Source organism: Monodon monoceros, unplaced genomic scaffold, assembly GCF_005190385.1.
Source record: "Monodon monoceros isolate NGI ecotype Baffin Bay Population unplaced genomic scaffold, NGI_Narwhal_1 Super_Scaffold_2, whole genome shotgun sequence".
Classification (NCBI taxonomy): domain Eukaryota; kingdom Metazoa; phylum Chordata; class Mammalia; order Artiodactyla; family Monodontidae; genus Monodon; species Monodon monoceros.
Genome location: NW_021703776.1, coordinates 62,453,926 through 62,472,578, shown reverse-complemented (window position 1 = coordinate 62,472,578; position 18,653 = coordinate 62,453,926). Strand labels below are relative to the sequence as shown.

The 18,653-nt window shown below is 44.2% G+C and overlaps 1 protein-coding gene across 2 annotated transcripts in view; it reads right to left on the bottom strand.

Annotated features, from left to right (window-relative positions):
• The window catches only part of BMPER (BMP binding endothelial regulator), a 262,209-nt gene that overhangs the window by 3,423 nt on the left and 240,133 nt on the right, over window positions 1-18,653 (bottom strand). For both annotated transcript variants that reach the window (XM_029234380.1, XM_029234379.1), the window contains one exon: window positions 7,879-8,009. In XM_029234380.1, the coding sequence (XP_029090213.1) occupies window positions 7,879-8,009 (131 nt within the window). The remainder of the gene's footprint in view (window positions 1-7,878; window positions 8,010-18,653) is intronic.

Below are 18,653 nucleotides of genomic sequence, written 5' to 3'. Positions count from 1 at the left end.
GAGCAGAAGTGAGGGTAACCTAGGGACTCAATACTTGCAGCTGGCATCTGAAGTGAGGCGTCTTGTGGGACTGAGCCCTTAAACCTGTGGAGGCCGATGCTAACTCTGGGCAGTTATTCTCAAAATGGAATGGAATTTTAGGACACCCAGTTGGTGTCCAGAGTGTTGGAGAACTGGTTGGTGTGAGGAAAAAAAAAACCAACCCGCACATGTGGTGTCAGCTTATTGTGAGTAAAAACAGTACGTTTCCAGGGCACTGGACTTTTCCTTATTTCCCAACATGCTACTTATCCATTTTAAAGTAGTCCGTCTATGAAACTTACTTCAATTAAGTAAACTGCATGTGCCACTTGTTTTCCACCTGGATCCTAACTGACACAGTGGATAAGTAAAAATTTACTACTATTCTTTAAGGCTACTTTCCCAAACGTTACCTCCACCATGTAACTCTAGTATGTTGTTTTGGCTTCTCATAATTTCATTCTATTCTTTAGGCCACTAGGAACCTCCTGGAGCCACTGTCAAGCTCGGTGAATGTCACCACCATTCACCCTATCTTCCCCTCTTTTAGACTCAGTTCCCAACCTTTTCTCCTTCCTCTCTTGTCTGGATAGGATGTCCCTTGACTGTATACTCAGAGCACCTGGCGCCCACCTCTATCCCTGCATTTGCAACATGAAATTATAATCATCCATTTCCTTGTCTCTCTTTCTCCAACTAAATCTAGGCTACTTGAGGGAAGGGCCGTTTTGTTTATTTTCAGCAGTAGTGTGGTGTTTAACATGTAGAAGGGACTCAGAGAGCTGCTGTGTGATTGATGCATTGATAGATGGATGAGTGAGTGAGTGGATCAGCTTAATTCTTCTTCTTTAAATCTCTTAACTTATGCATTTCTGATAATCTTTTGACTTTTCACGGATCCCTTCCAAGTTCTCTTTTTCTCTTTTCGGTGATTAATAGAATATGCTATACATTGGACATGCCTAATAATTTGGAAACACCCTAGCTGAATATCATATTCACAGCAAATAATTGTATCCATGTGTTGTTCTATTTTTATGGATCAGTGGTGTTCAAAGCTGGAAATCAGGGTCGACAGAGAACTTCCCAGCGCCTGGACTCCCACCCCAGACCAATTAAATTAGAACCTCTGAAGGTAGAACCAGGTTATCAGTATTTTAAAAATAATTTAAAAAATACTCCCCAGCACAGTTAATTTTAATGGGCAGCCACGTTTGAGAACTGGTCCTGTAAACAACCCTCACATTCATGCTTCGGTCACTGTAGAGACTCACGCCTTTTCAGCAAAGAAGAGGGCAACGAATAGTTCCAAAGTGGAAGTAGGTGCACATTGAAAAGCTCCTGCTGTTTCCCACCTTCCTCCACCTGAAACTCTACTGGAGCTCTTCGCAGTCTCAGCGCACTCATCCTCTCTTATTGATGACTCAGGACGTCTGCAGGAGCACCTTAACCCACCTCCCTGCTGCCTCTCCTCATCGGCACCCAGCCTTCATTTGCCATTTCTGCTTTCTGACCCATCTCTTCCAGGAACTTGCTCTATTATTTGTCCTTTTCCATGCACATTTATCTCCTCTGTCTCTATTGGCTCCATCCTCTAAATATTGGAAACATTTTCAGGTCAACACTAATCTTTAGCAGAGTATTCCCTCACCTATCAGACTTCTTACCTCCAGACTTCATAGAAAAGTTCACAGTCATTTTATCCAGTTCCCGTGCCATGAATTACCATTGGTGACCTACCTTCCTCACCCACCATTTTACTGAAGCAGTTCCCGCCGACGTTTTCCACAATGACCATATCCACGGACATAGAGGCAGTCCCCATTCTCACATGATCTCACCACAAAACATTTAGTCTTTTTGTCCATTTTATCTTATGACACTGAAATTTCTAGGTTCTCCGGCTAACTTCTTGCAAACACCTTCTCTCTTGGGCTTATTTACCTGCTCCCTGGCACTAAATGTTCAAATTGCCTCCAAGACTCTTCCCCTGACATTCTCTTCTCTTCCCCTTCCTTCTCTTCCTCTCTCTTCCCTTCCCTCTTTCTCTCTTCATCAGTTACTACAGTATTAGCTCTAATTTCCAGTCAAAAAGCTCTGAAATTGATTATCAACTGTTTGGATTCTCTTCCCAAACCAATCATTTTCCAAGTCTTAATTCAAACGTCACCTCCTTCGAGTTGCTACCTGGATCTCTCCCCCAGGATACCCTTCCCTCTTCATCCAACAGCACTTTTCACATTATAGTTATGTTTACTTGTTTTAATCCCCCAATTACTGTGCAGCTGTAGTTCTTAATCAGAGATGCTCACAAGAGCCTCCTGAGGATCTTTTAAAAGATACATATTCCTCAGTCCCTTCCCTAAAGATTTTTGCTCTGTGTCTACAGTGGAGCCTTGGGTAGCTGTAGATTTTAAAGGTTCCAGGGGTCACTACAACAAGCACCCCTGGTTGAACAGAATGAACCACTGAGTCTGGGACTCCTGAGGGCAGAGTCCTTGTCTTCTATGATGCAAAGTTCTGGCATAGGGCCAGGCACAGAGGAACAGCTTAATAAATGTCTGTGCCTGTTGGATGATGATTTCATCTTAATGATGTTCAATCCATCATCCCGGTTCCCAAGCTGGATTACATTTGGCTGGCCTTAAGTTCATTTTCCACTCTGCTGCTTCCAGAATGCCTCTTTCAACTCACTTTACCCTCCAGATACTTTGCTCCCTTTCAGATCTTGCAAAGATCCCTTCTAGTATGAAAACTCGGCAGAATTCCTCTCTCCCACCCATGTTCTTCCTTCTCCCTCCTCTCCTATAGACATGCATTCTCCCATGTCTTTTCCTCTCTCTGACCTCTCAATTCTTTCTTCTAATTCCATCACTTAATTTTCTACTGCTCCTCTGTGACACCTTACCTTTGACTACTGAACACTGAGATTTCCCTCACCATCTACAGGTAGAAATTAGAAGGTTGAAAATGAAGAACTACTAGAAAAAACAAAAAGGATCTTTTTCATCATCTCCATTCAATTCAAATTAAATCAACAAACATCTACTGAGTATCTACTATGTGGCAGGCATTCTCTTAGGCCAGGGAATCCAACGTGAATCAGATATCATCTCTGACCTTCAGTCTCAGGAGCCTGGACTTACAGCCAAATAGGTGAAGAGGACACATAAACAGATTGTTAATTAAGTGCAAGATGTACACGTTAGACAGTGAGAACAAAGAACAGTGGAGGAATAAGACAGCCATCAACTCAGTGTGGAGGGTTGGGTAGGGATCCAGGAAGACTTCAGAGAATAGATCCCACTTAGATCTTAAAAGGTGAGTAGACACTGTCAGTCAGACAATGGCAGGAAGAGTTTCCCAGGCAGAGACAGCACTGAGAGCCAAGGTGGGGGTGGGGAGTAGGGGGTAAGGGGGTGTCAGCAACAACAAGCAGCCATGACCCAATCAGAAATGGGAGGATCCTTGCTTTGTTGGAGGAAGGGAGCATGGGATTTGAGTGGGAGGAGACAGAGGCAGAGAAGTAGGCAGGGGCTGTAAGCCTTGGGGAAGAGGAATCTTGCAAGGGTTTTAAATGGGGGGATGACATGATTAAATTTGCCTTCAAACTGGCACAACTTTTAGAAGATCCTAGAAAGTTAATCCTGACTTGGACCTTGTTTTATTACCCTCTGTTAATCCATTTTTTTCCAAACTTATAAAAGGCAAACAATACCTTTTTACAACATAAATGATTTGCGTAGGGGCATCTGAAAAGGCTTCATTTGATCAAATACATTTTTTAAAAACCAGGAAACTACCAAAGTGGTTAGGGTTAGCAGGTACTTATTCTCAAGGGGGCACATAAGCAGCTACTCTGTAATGCGTGCAAGGATCATTACACGTTACTTTCTGTGGGACCCCATAAAGGCGCCACGTGTTGACTTTAATAATTCGCTCAATAAGTGTAGATCTATGCCCTCTGGAACTCACTGTCCCCATGTGCCCTTACTGTGCTGAAGGTCACAGTGCTGACCTTACCTCCTAATCCTTTACAGGATCCTTTCCCAGTCAGCCAAGGGAAAGGTGAGTGTGTATAAGCAGAGCAGAGTTGCTGCAGGGCAGGGGCTGGAATCACCTGGAGTTTGTAGAATAAAACAAGGAGGAAACTGCTCACAGAACCCAGCAGACTATCTCATGTGCTGCCGGAACACACACACCACTCTGAATATCCCAGCTCCTTGCCCACTTAGAAAATGTATTCCTCAAAGTGCGGTGACAATGAGTAGTGGCACCTACAGGGAGGTTGGCAGAAAATCTACTAAGGACGGCAAAGTAAGATGCAGGAGCAAGGTCATAGCAAAGTTACAGAGTCAGAAGGTACCAAGTAACAAGTATCAATGATAAGGAACAAGTGAATAGAAATTGGAAAGATCTACAGAACAAATATTTCCGTAAATTAGTGGATGCTTACATAAATAAATATATATTCATAGATATATATTTTTTTCTACAGTGCACTTGCTTATTTGTGTTCTCGTAATAATTAAGAACAGTGGCTATAATGCAAATTGACCTAGGTTTGATTCCTAGCTTTCTTAGTTTCCACCTCTGTGATTTTTAGCAAATTACTGAAATATTCTAAGCCTTAATGTCCTTTACAGTAAAATGTGCGTAACAGAATGTTAACATATAGATGAGAGTGGGGATTAAATAAGATAAAATGTAACACAAAGTTCTAGTATAGTCCTTGGGGCAAAGGAGGTGCTTAGAAAATAGTACACATTAATATAAATGGTCGTTAATGAAACTTTTAGAGACCTTCACAATAGCCCTCTGCACATTGTATTGTATTTAGTAACTCCTGCACTAAACTAGAGTTTCACTAGTCCTCCTTGCCACAGCTAGTGGGCATACGCTTCATACGTCATGCTAGTGCTAAAATCCAACTTAGCCTGGGAGATGTCACTTGTTCATTCAGAGTTTCTTGCCTGGCTGGCTTCTTATTTGTTCAACTTCCAAGCCTTTTACCCTGGAAAATTTCTCTTCTCAGTATTAAGTGGCCTTAAGTGCTGTCATAAGTCAAAAGATGTGGGAACTAAAAATTAGTAAAGAGTATTCTTATAGTCTTCAATATTCCAGATGACTCAGAAATGAATCTACTGAGAGATGCTGCATATCTCCGTAAATACCAACTATCAATTTGTGGAAGTTCAATGTGAGTGTGTGTGTGTGTGTGTGTGTGTGTGTGTGTGTATAAAAGGTTCCCCTGCAATCAAACATTGACAGAGGTATACTTCACTCAGATGGTTCTGCTAATTTTAAGTGGTGAATGGAACCTTTCAGAAGCTGTATTCCTTTTCCATTAGAAAAGTCATTTTAGCTGCTGAGATTCAGTCCCTAAACTCAGGATCCTGGAGTGGGGAAAGTGTAGTCCTCAAATGCATTGGGTGCACTGAACCGGTGTTAAATACAGCCTGGCATCAGGAAGAGAGGGTTCACATGTTCCGTATCTGATATGATCCTCATCACAGCACCATACCTAATAAAATTAATAAAGTTCTGCTGAGCCCCACATTACACCAGGATGAATGGCTGGGGCTTGAGTCCATATATTTTATTCATTTCAAAGCAGAGAAAAGGAGACGGGCATATTCAAGGTGTGGTGCAAGGACCCAGTCTCTCACAATCCTGCCCTTCCTATACTACCCCACACTGAGGCGCTAGGTGGGAGGTAAGCCAGTTAGTCTCACCTTTCAGGAGCCTCAGCCATACCTTAATATGGGTCATTTTTATCAACTCAATCCTCCTCTGGGAAGACAGCATTGATAGAGAGGCACTCTTGCCGTGGAAAGTGAACTCAGACATAAAGATTGGACTTGGGCTTGCAGAGGAGAGAACAAAACCAAAAGGGAAGTTCACAAGTAGATAAAAGGGTCTGAGAGCTTTATAAGGACATGGATTAGTGACTGTGTCAAGGGGTGGCTTGAGGAAGCTTTAGTAACCCCCAAAACGCTCGTCGTCCTACTCCCCCAGAGCCACTCAAATAAGCATATGAATTAACTCGGCAGTTTCAGCTCTGGTTGCAGGTCAGAATCTCCTGAGAGGTCTCAAATGATACACAAGGCCAATTAAAGCAGGATACCTCGGCAAGGGGCCCAGGCATAGTTTTCTGGTTTATCTTTTAAGCTCCCAGAGTGGCTCCAATGTCCAGCCAGATTGAGACCCACTGTCTAAGTGAACACGATGTCCATGCACTGAAAATATAGACAAAGGCAATTCTTGAGCCCTCTTCCAACCGGATGACAGCTCCGGCCCTCCACCAGTGTAGACCCTCTAGAGTTAGCAGCGCCATGAACTGCCTTCTTTTCTAATAGCACAGCTAAGGTTTCTAGGATTCCTGTAGAATGTTGCAAACCCCAGTCTCTCCCTACCAGGCAAATCTGGTCCTTTGCAGAAAAACATTTGCCAACCCTTGCAGTAAAAGACAAACATTTAGTCATCTCATCTTCAGGTCTAAATAAGAGCAGCAGTTACTACTGAGTATCTTCTATGAGTTGAGCACTCTTCTAAGATGTTTCACATACGTATCACTAATGCTTATAACTCTGCAGAGTACAGATTATTGTACATTTCCAAAATATTTCTAAAATCTCTCTTCTTCCTCCACACACTGCCTCCATCTTAATCCAAGCCACCATCATTTTGTCACCCCAAAGACTGCAATGGCCTCTTGCCTTCAATCTTGCCCTATTCAATGTATTCTCTACACAGCAGCCTCTACACAGGGCGACCTTTCGAAAGCAGAAGGAGGGTTGCTTAAAGCCCATCAGTGGCTTCCATTCTTGGAATAAAAGCTAGACTCCTTCCCAAGACTTGCAGAGTCCTGCAATCCGGCGCTGGCTTCAACTCCACTCTCATCTTGTGCCCCTCCTTCCCCGGCCCTCCGCACCGACTCCCTTCCAGTTTGAGAGCGGCTATATCTTATTCAAATATGTTTCCTCTGCATGGATCTCTTGCCCTGAGTCCCTTGGATCCTTCAATGCTTGGCTGGAACAACATCCCCACAGAGACGTGCTCCCTCTTCTGCATCTAAGTAGCCACCGACTCCCTCCCCATTTGTTTTCTCTTGCTCTGCCCTATTTGCCCCCTCATCACCCTTACCATACTTAGCAAGTCTCTACCGTGCTCGACTTACTATTTTTGTCTGGCTCTCCCACTGGGCTGCCAGCACCTCAATGACAGGGACCTCACCTCATCTCTTACAGTCACCAAAGTGCCCACAGTGCTTTGTTCAATGCCTAGTACTTAGCCACTTTGTAAGAAACATTTCTGGGATGAACAAAGAAGTCCATTTTACAGATATCAAATAAGCTAATTCACTTGCCTGAGATCAAAGAGCTAAAATGACTATTACAGCAATCTGTCTCTCAGAAGGAAAAGAATGTTCTACTAGTGTTTGTATAACCATTTCTCTCTTTCAAAAAAAAAAAAAAATCACACTTATCCTGAAGACCTTAAATGACTGTAATTGTCCCAAATCTCCTTTGCTCCACACATAACAGAAACCACAGCTGTGACTGTCCACGTGCTAAGCACATCCAGCTGGTAGCTCGAGGTTAGGAGGATTTTGCAGCAGTGGAAATCCTTAAATTGTTCAAATGTGCTTGTCACAAAGCATTTCTCTTAAGTGCTTTCTATCCTGCCCAGTGGGAAGCCCCTGTGTTTTATCAAGTTGAAATCCAGCTGGGCCACTGATAAGATTTCCCTCTGGCCAAGGGAGCCTGTGACCATTCACATCATCAAGTCTTTTCTATTGCTATCCTGGGCACTGGAGTGAGTTTCTGATGTTTGGATCGGCCGGGAACTTCTCACCTGCACAGTTCTGCTGAGGCTCCCAGTGGACGCTGATGCCCTCTCTCTGGCAGGCGCGGGTATATGCCAAGAATGACTCGCAGTAACAGTTCTTATGGGATGGACATTCACACATATCTGTCACGCAGGACCTAAGGGACCCAATAAAAAGAAATGAGCATTCAAAAATATCAAATTATCAAATGTCCTAAATGCAGCTTGGAGAAAAGGGGTGGGTGGGTGGATGTCAACCCTTGATTGGACATTAAAGGTTGCTCTTTTAGGTTGGAAACCTAAAAATGATATAAAAATTCTGCATGAAACCTTACTGGATACCTCTGAACAATGTGACATCAGGTTCCCTTTCTTTTAGAGTAGGACCGGCCAACAGAACTTTCCGTAATGATGGAAATATTCTATAGTCTCCGCTGTCCAAAGTAGTAGCCACTAATCATATCTAGCTATTGAGCACTTGGAATGTATCCAGTGTGACTGAAAAACCGAATTTTTTATCTGGCTTAATTTTAGTTAATTTAGTTGCAAACAATCACATATGCCTATCGGTTACCACGTTGGGAAGGCAGCTCTTAGAATATAGTCCCTATTCAAGGTGCTGCCATTTTGTGAATAGCTCTGATATATGAATAACAGGTTCTATTACAATGTAACCCAAATAGTGACCAACCTGATGAAAGCATAAAATCTCACGGCTTTCTGAGGACAAACAATTAGGATTCAATTCTGCAATATCTCAGAATCTTAGTCTTTTGAGGAACACACTGAATCTCGTCCTTTAGAACATGGGGTGACAAATTCCAAACAAAGCAAAACTATCAGGCCCCTAATTAGACTGCAAGAGAAAAGGCGACTGAGCCAAGGTCTTTGTTGCTTGAGTTTAAATGCGGAAATGATGGGCCAGGACGTAAAGCGAACTGAAATGTGTTTTAAATACAGACTAATAAATTTTCAAATATGCTGACCTTGGAGGCATAGTAACAACCTCACACCGGAATATGATATTACAGTTTACAAAGGACTTTCACATGCAGTCTGTCACTGAGTGCTAAATAGGATGTAGCGTAGTCCCTGTTTTATAAATGAAAACTTCACTTTACAAATGAACAGATAGGCCCAAAGTCACATTAGTAAGTGGCAAAAGAGTGAATTAAATTACGCCTCCCGAGACTAGTGCTCTTTTTGTCATAGCATACCAGCATCCTCGTCCTCATCTTCCAGCAAGTTTACTGTCTAACAATTTTGACTTAACATTTTATGCAAGATGCTCAAGATTGATAAAATTAGACTACGCTTATTTTTTTCATACCCTGTTCAGCAAAACCTCTTGCTTACAGAATCTAATTCAAGGCTGGAAGCAGAAAAAAATAATATTCAAGATTACAAATAGCACCAATGATCTTGAAAAGTGATCAGGACATGGTCATCCAATGTTACTATGTGAGCATTTCCTCTGGGTGTGAGACATGTGTACATACCTGATTATAGAGAGTAACCTGCTAGCTCTGGGTGGAGCTGGTGCACTGCCTGCTCTGAACAAGAATTAAATGGCAGAAACCATATTAAAGAATCAGTAGACTCACCGTGTACCCTCAAAGTTACTACATTTCAACACGCAAGGGCACAGCCTTGGAAACTGGGAACTAAACTGGAATAAAAGAGAGATGGATCTGAAGCCTCAAGAAGGCTTCCATTTCATCGAATGAGAGATCATTTTATGCCTGGTACTTAAGACACAATAATCAGGACAGGAAAACTACTCTCTCTTCTCTCTGTAATAATCAAGGCTGTATTTCTTAATACCTTCTCCACTTGTATTACAGAAAACCTGTGAAATTGTGTTCACCAGCAAAGCCTTTCCAATATTAGACACACATGTTGTGTCTTTAAATTCATGTGGAGCCTCCGGGCTTCCAAGAAGAGCCAAATAAAGGCTGTCCTTAAAACAGCCTCTGAATGTCTGAGTATGAACCCTCCTCAACATCGTTTCCTTTGTTGTTTCAACTTTTATTTCAGACTAACCTACACTGGTCACATTCATGCTCAGACTTCACAGCAACATTTTCAGCTGCCCTGGTCCTACCCTCCAAGCCCGCTTCTGCTTCACATCTGTCAAGCACCCTCTTTCCTGGCCCAGGGATATGGGTCTCTTGCCCTTGTACTCAGCTCCCACTGACGTGACAAAATTGGGATGGCACCTCGTGGGCCTGGTAAAATGATGGTACTTGTATGGAAAAGATCTCAGTAGGAGGAAATGCATCCTCTGCTTTGAAAGAACGTCTAATGCAATTCTGTAAAATTGTGTGGACAGTCAACAAACAGCATTTAACTTGTTTGTGTGAAGGGATTGCTGGCCAATGTTTTCCTTCTTTTCTCTTTATTTATTCCAGTTGTCTTATGAAGCTATTTATACAATTTAAAATAAATTATGGACAGCTAAATCCAATTCACTGAGACTGCTGAGAGAAAATGTTCTAAGCACATACTTAATAATTGCTACGTACACGTACTCTACCCCACCGACAGACTGCTCTGGGCCCTCAGGCACAATCAGTTATATAGCTACCCTTTAAAACTAAGGAAGATTTGGGCTTCTTCTATTACTTGTTCTATTGCCACTCATGAGAAACAACATTTGAGGGAAAGACGTTTGTCAAAATCAGCCCTTGACTTGAAATATGTCACGTATTTCTAAAGGCTTGAAAGATGTGTTTTGTCATGGAAGTTAAAACTATGTCTTTTTTCACTTGTCAAGTTGATTTTTATGCAAAACTGTGCCCAGGGTTTGTGAGAGAATGGAGGAATAGACAGTGCATACTCTGCTAGAAAAGTGTAAAACTGTTAGCTCTTATGTTGAGCATTTTGCTCTACTCAGCTTTTACATGAATTACCACATTTACTCCACACAGAAATGGATATGAGGCAGGTCGTATTACTAGCCCACTTAACAGAAAGGGAAACTGAAGCTTGGACATGTTAACAAGTTGCCCAGGGTCACATGGCTGATGACAGACCCGGAACCGCAAAACCAGGACTGAACTTAGGTCTTTCTAATCTCAACGCTCATATTCATAACACCACTAGAAGATCTTTCTAGAGAGCAATTTGGCAATACTTATAAGTAGCCCTAAGAAACGTTCTTATCCTTTGATAGGGAAATTCCACATCTAAGGAAATAGTAACGCACGTGGACACTTTATATACAGGGGTTTCATCACAATGTTGTTAAAATGAAAAAAACAAAAGAAAAGAAAAATAACCTAAATTGCCTACAATAGGGGCCTGGTTAGATACATTTAGGTGACCGCTATGATGAAATATTCTATGGCTATTACAATGCTGTTTAGGAAATATATTTTAAAATGCGAGGAAATGTTCAGGAAGGATTAACTGAAAAAGAGCAAAACTGTTTCAGTCTTGTGTGGTCACACACAGAAAACAAAAATAACTGAAAACAGATATGCCCAAATATTCATAACAGTCAACTCAGAGTGGTGGCTCTTTTTATTTTCCTCCATATTTTCTACAATGAACACATATCACCTTTCTAAAAAGATAAAAAATCACAGTGTATTTTTTAAACAACAAAAAGAACGACATAGGACATATTAATATTTAAATCCAAATTTAGGAACCTAGAGTGAGAAAATAAAGAATGGGAGAAAATCAGAGTTTCTGTTTGTAGATCTTAGTTATTAAATACTTCTCCAGCTAAAATCTTTCCAATCTGTGGATCGGGGGCCTCCTGACATAGGCTGTGATTTGATTCACTTTATGTTGTCCTCAGATTTCCACGTCATTGATCTACTGATGCTTTGAACTTGACATCCAGGCGGATGGAATGGATAACAGAATAATTATGCATGCTTCTGCTGGTTACAAAGGAATTTATTAAGAGAAAATAAAAGCATCCTCGTATGCCTTTCAAATGTCAGGGAGGGGCAAAGCTACTGTCATTCAATTCCTGTTTATCACACTTAATAATTCAGCGTGAGGAAAATCTTAATTTATGACACAGTGGAGTTGAATTTTTATATGTTAATGGAAGATTACGGTCCTTTCCTTAGTCAGTATTCACCGATATCTACATTTATATTCATTTTACAGAATCAGTAGCAGAATGTTATCACTTCCAGGAGTTACTGAGATTTATGGCTTTGGCTTCTCTGCTTTCATGGCATTATTCTGTCAGCAGTGTCCTGTTTGATGCTGAGTTCTTGGTCCGAAAACACCGCCACCCATTGCTCCAGAGTGAAAACACAGGTTGCACTGCAATTAAGATTCACCAGGAATGCTCTGCAGGTAAAGGGCACTGGCCTGTGCGGTCCCTTTAAGGTATACTTTCTGTCACAGGAGCTTTTAATTCATGTACCTAGAAATGCTTTTCTGATGTATCCTCCCTGCACTTGGCATCTTTCCTGACAGCAGAGAGGTGCAGGCAGGACTCTTGCTCCGTGGGGTTTGCATAGCTGCATGGTGCAGAGATATGGAAAGAGGACGCCAGGAGCTACTGCAGGGTCCCAGGGAGCTGATGCCGTGCTTGCCAGCACTTTGTCACACCACCTGCCTCCCTTCTCTAACCATTTTATGTACGTGTGCCATGTGTCACTAAGACCCTTTGAAGGCTTTTCCTCATAGCACCCAGCAGAGTACGAGTATCAGAAGCCATCTGTGGTCCCTTCCCTCCCTGAAATACAACTTATCACAACTTACCTGCAGGGGAGCCCTCCTCATCTTTTTTCCCTCCCTCAAGTTACAACCACTGCCTCCTGTAAAGCTCTAAGAGAGTAGCCACTAGCCACATGAAGCTATTTAAATGGAAATTTAAGTTAACTACGATTAAATAAAATTTAAAACTCAGTTCCTCAGTCACACTAGCCACACTTCAAGTGTTCAGTGGCCACATGCGGCTAGTGGCCACCATATTGGACACTTATACCAGTTCCATCACTGCAGAAAGTCCTACTGGTACTGGATGGTGGTACCAAGTATGCAGCTCCATCTATGTTGGGAAACCATCCCTGTCCTCTGCAGAGGGATTTATGGGTGTAGTGAGATTAAGATGAAGTTCACTCCTGATGTCTCACCGGGCACCTACGGAAGAAGTTCAAATTTCTTGGCCTCAAAAAGTCAAGGTCGGGCTTCCCTGCTGGCGCAGTGGTTGAGAGTCCGCCTGCCGATGCAGGGGTCACGGGTTCGTGCCCCGGTCCGGGAAGATCCCACATGCTGCGGAACAGCTGGGCCCGTGAGTCATGGCCGCTGAGCCTGCGCGTCCGGAGCCTGTGCTCCGCAATGGGAGAGGCCACAACAGTGAGAGGCCCGCGTACCGCAAAAACAAAAACAACAACAAAAAAGTCAAGGTCCCTAGCGATCTAGATCATCCCTCTTTCTTCTCCACTCATTCTTTTATCCAGTCACATATGAGTGTCTTATTAACCCTCAGGTTTCCTTCTGCCTTGCTGTTCCTGCCTTGAATGTGCCTCCTTGTCTTTTCCACTGGAAAAGTCAGATGCCTATCCTTTAAGACAGTTCAAATTCCTCCGTGGTGCTCCCTGACTGGCCCAAGAAAAGTTATCCCCTTCCTATTGGGTCTTATCCCCTCCACACCTTTATTCTTGCGCAGACCCTTTGAATCCTAATTGCCTCTTTCCCTGTTTCAGGAGGAGGACTGTATCTCGCTCATCCAGCCAAGCACTGTGCCTTGCACACACAGCTCATTAAACATTCAGTGAATCATCAAAAGTGGATGAGAATGGCCTGATACCCTTCACACAGCTTGCACAGGGTCAGACAGTTGGACACCGATATCTGAAGGATATGAATCCATCCTTGCCCCTACTTGCTGGCCACTGCCTAACATGGCCACGGCATGTGGGCTGCTGGCCACGGCCACCTAGGAATGAAGCTGCTTCTACAAGAACATTTCCGCCATCGTTTTCATTTTGAACTTTTTGCACCCCTCTCCTGTATCCCAGAGGATTTCTTTTTAATTTAATGAATGGTGGAAAAAAGGATTTGATGAGAGAATTCTGCATTCATGACACATTTTCGGAAAAGCACATATCCAATATTGTAGGAGCAACCTATAGCTCTTCTTGTTACTAAAAAGGCAAGCCTCCAATGCTGCTAAAATCAAAACATCAAACAACTCTCCGCTTCTTAGCAACAGCATACCAAGTGATTTTCCCTTTGTTTTTTCTGGCATGAGGGCCACCCCTGCCAGAGAGAAGCAAGTGCTCAAGACTTTGCTACCCAAACACAGTTTTGAAGACAGATAATATGAACCATTGGGAACTCTCCACACTCTGCTTCTGGGGAAACAGAAGGGCAAGCCAGGAGTGACAGCAGCCAGCCCCATCTGGGAGCCAGAGTCAGAGCTCTGGCTTTCCCCTCTGCCACCAGGAAGGGTCTTTGGCTGGGCTATGTTGTTTAATCTGGAGGGCGGCTTTCCTAGGATCAACACCAGAACAAGACCGGAAGATGACTAGAAAACCACCCTGGGGTCATATGGCTTTCCTTGCTCCGTATATCTGGAAAGTTCACAGAAGCAAGTGAAGGCATCTCAGGCTTGTTAGTGCCTGGGAATCGATGGGAAAGGCTACGTGAGACAGAGTCCTTGTTAGATGGACAGAGCGTGTTTAGCTACCAAGAGCCTACTTAAAATTTCACGTATACTTTAACCCTTGAATTCTGCCTTGACCTCCCTAACCTGAGTTACATGGAAGTAACCAGAGGTAGTAGGCACGGTCAGTACCCATGTCACATTATATCTAAGAAAACAACTCCACACATAACTCAGTAGTGGCTACCTCAGTTCTCCTCAATATTATAGTATATGGGCACCCTTACACTTTCACACACAAAAAACACACTCTGACCTAAAAAACAGGGCCCAAAGATTCAGTACTGTGAACTATGAGATTGCTTTATTTAGTTGTCACTGAGATTGCGGGGCAAACTTGCAGAGCCAGCCAGTAGGGAGTCCCTGCTGCCCCCTGCAGCCCCTTCCTGGGCTAGCCACAGTTTGGCACTACCATGGCTTAACTACGGGCGAGAATAACCGAAAGCAAATATTGGCTTAAATATTGGTTCCAGGTGGCCTGGGGTTGCCAGGCCAGTACAGCAAGGTCAGGCGTTTCTGGATGGGCTTGTGCATTTCATGAACTCTATCCTAGGAGACAGGGCAGGAGACTCTGGGAGGCCAGCTCTTTCTCTGGTTGTGGATCTTGAATTTATCTGCAGTCCAGCTTTCACCACCACCAAAACACACACACACACACACACACACACATTAGACCCTGAGCCCACTCCTTAGTGTGAAGAATGAATTCATTGAGCCCTGTTTGTTCCAGAGAGAGGCACGGAGATGAAGAGAGAGGCACCGTACCGAGAAGGGGAAATCGTACAGATACGAAAAACCAAACTCTTAATGACATAATGCCTGCTATGACAGGCAGGCAGCTAGAGCAACTAAGTTCACAGGGGCGGGCAGGGTGTCCAGAGGTTTCACAGAGTAGGAGAGACGCAGGAACTGGGTCTTGAAGGATCTGTGGAATCATGTTTGGTTAGAGAATGAAGAAAAGGAAATTCCAGGCAAAGAGAGGGGCCCCAGGAAAAGCCCAGAGTTTCCAGTTACTCTAGAGGTAATAGCCACGGTCGGAAGGCATACCCATGTCACATTATACCTAAGAAAACAATTCTAAGCATAACTCGGCAGCGGCTACCTCGGTTCTCCTCAACACTATAAGGGCACAGGGTTTTCAGAGTAAAAGCCTAAGTCACAGATCTGAGATTTGACCATCATGTGACCCAAACTCCAGTGTTAAAAAGCAAAACAAAAAGTCCCTGACAGGCAGTCACAGAGCTGCTCCTGAAGACCTCGTTCCTCACAGAATAGCCTGGCAGGTCTACTGTTAAGGCATTTCTTTCTTTTAGGCATTCCAGTCGTCATCATCTCCATCCTTAACTCCTCGGTGTGACACCTGGTGCCACACAGACTCCGTGAGTGTGCTGGTGCCCATGCTGACTCTTCCACTATCTTCCTGAGCTCCCCACTCAGCCCCGTGTGTTTTCATCTTCTTGCCTTCAGTGTCCTTCCCTCTGTAACTGCTCTCTTCCTGCCTTGACAAGAATAAAAATCCAACTACCAAAATAACAGGGAAATAACCTACCAAACCATTTTGATAGTTATTCACAAGGAACCCCTTTGATTGCCTGGACTCTGTTTCTGTCGTGTACACACGGCCTACTTATACATACTTCCAACCTAAAACCTAGGGACGCTGCATTTGCACCAATTATACATTCTCCAGACACTGAAAAATAGTGATTGCTTTAATCCTCATAACACTCCCTAGGAGGCAAATGCCATGACCTACATGGCAGAAACTAGCGCGTTGCATAGGAGTTCCAGAAATGGGCATCAGCCTCGGACACCCTTCTAAAGCCAGCGATTGTTTTGGTGGAATAAGAGGTATCTGTGGACACAGAGAACTCCTTGAAAGAGTAGCAATGTTTATGATTTTCCATAGATGCCAATTTTAACAGGAGTCCCTCACACTTGCTTTGAACAGAGACCAAATGACCATCATGCATGTTCTGGAACATAAAATATTTTCTCCCTTGATAAGGCCATATATCAGATCATATGTGGAAACTACGATTCCTATGCCCATAGTTAAGTTTTCTTGTGTCTTAGGGTCGGGGAAGGTGTGTGCACCATTCTATTTGCCCCACACCCAGGCACTACAACTTTAAAGGGGCCAAAGCCAAAGACTCTATACACACTAACATGGTTGGAAATACTCCTCTTAGGAAAGGTGAGCTACCTTTGCTTGAGTATGAAACACTGGCTCCACGACGGGAAAAGCTGATGAACAGACATTTGCTGAGTGTCACTCATTATTTCAGTTTGGGCAAAGATGTCTCACACTCATCAGAGGAGAGAGGAAGCCTGGTCACTACCCCCCTCTAGTGGCCAAGAGTTAGAGAATCAAGTAACTGTAATTCTTACTCCAGCATTTGCTTCTTACCCTTCACTTTTCCGGGGGAGGCTGGCTGATAAAAGAGAACATAAAAATGGCTGCTTGTCAGAAAATCAATAACTTTTCTCTTAAACACGTTCAATCCATCACTGTCATGCTCACTGTAAAACAATCGTAAGGCTGGTTGGTGGACTAAATCCCTGCATAATCATGAACGCCTACGTGGGGTACCTGCGCTGCGTGGGGAGGGGGTGGGGTATTGGAGGTGCACCCTGCCAGGAGGGCAAGCGAGGTGGATCATCAACGGTAACAGACCAGAAGCTTTTCCATTTTTTGTAACATCTCATTTTCCTTATGCACTGCATCTAGCTTCACATACTTTTGTTTTTACCAAAAAATCTCAAGTACAAAAGAGTACCAGACCTTTCACGTGAGCAGGAGAGAAACTCTCCCGCATCTGAGGCGGTAACACAATCTGAGGCCGAAGATGCCAGCGTGATGCCAATATTCATCCTTGTTCCTACCTCTTCATTATTAAAAAAGCAGGTCCCTATAGTACCAGTATTCATGACTACGTCTAAACGTGAGCTAAAACTAGGTGATATTCATACGTGGAAAGACCCTCCAGGAACAAGAGGGGACTCTTTACTCAGAAAAATCTCAATATCTCTTCTTTGGGGTGACCCGTCTCATCATACTTCTCCCCCGACACAGACATATACACATCATCTTTGAAACTGTTCCATTCAACTTGACCAACACTTGTTGAGTGCCTGCTGTGTACAAAGCAACCCTGCTCTACATTTGAGACATTCACGGTGTGGTGAGGAGGGCAAGACTGGGCAAGGCGGCGGGCAACAAGCAGCACGATTAAGGAGGCTCAGCCTGGGGCTCCTGTAAGTGCAGGACGGCTCTGGAGAGGGAGCCTCCTTGAATTGTGCTGCCGGGACCTCCTGCTCATCTCTGGGCCCGGGGAGAGGAAAGTGTGCCCACACAGGGCAGCTATTAGGGAGTCCTGCCTAGCAGGAGGAGGCAAAGCGCACCGTGGAGTCACCAGTCCCCGGGTGAAAGCCCCAGCTGTGTCACTTGGGGTACAGTCCTTCCCCTTTCTATGCCAGTTTCCCTGGTATAATCTCTCATAGGATTCTCATGAAAAGTAAGGGAGAAAACAGACTCCCACTCCCACCACCGCCGTCCCTAAAGAGGAGAAATTCATCCACACCCGGAAATGAAGGTGAGAGGCGGCCAAGGCGGAAACCCCGGGGTTGGCGTCCTAGCCCACCTGATGCTCAGAGTTGAGGAGGGTGTAGGAAATGGCATGCTGTTTTCTCTTCTCTCTCGCTCTAGGGTGGCATCCCCTCGCCTCTGCTCTTAGGGACTTCTAGCCCCTGCAGCTCCGGGACGGGTCAGCCTGTCTGGACCACACCTGCCCACCGAGAGGGCAGCTATCGCGAGAGCTTCTTACAAGGGCGGTGAGGAGAATCCACGAAAGCGAAAGCGAAGGCATCCAGCATCTGGAGGCCACACCCCAGCCACACGCAGCAGCCGCCACCAGCCCAGCTGCTTCAAAGGGGCGGATGTTTCCAGGGCCTTTTTCACATTAGGCAGTGGACAGCTGCCAAGCCCCACAAACCCTCTACTACGTGCGCTAATAAAAGGGCGGCAGTGGCGGCCGCCCCTGGAGGATGCTGCGCGGCGGTGAACTTTTTTCAGATGCTGGGTGCCTTTCATCAAGCATCCGCCGACGAGCCTCCACCATCAACTAGCATTCACATCCAATCACCGTGCAAGGAAGGG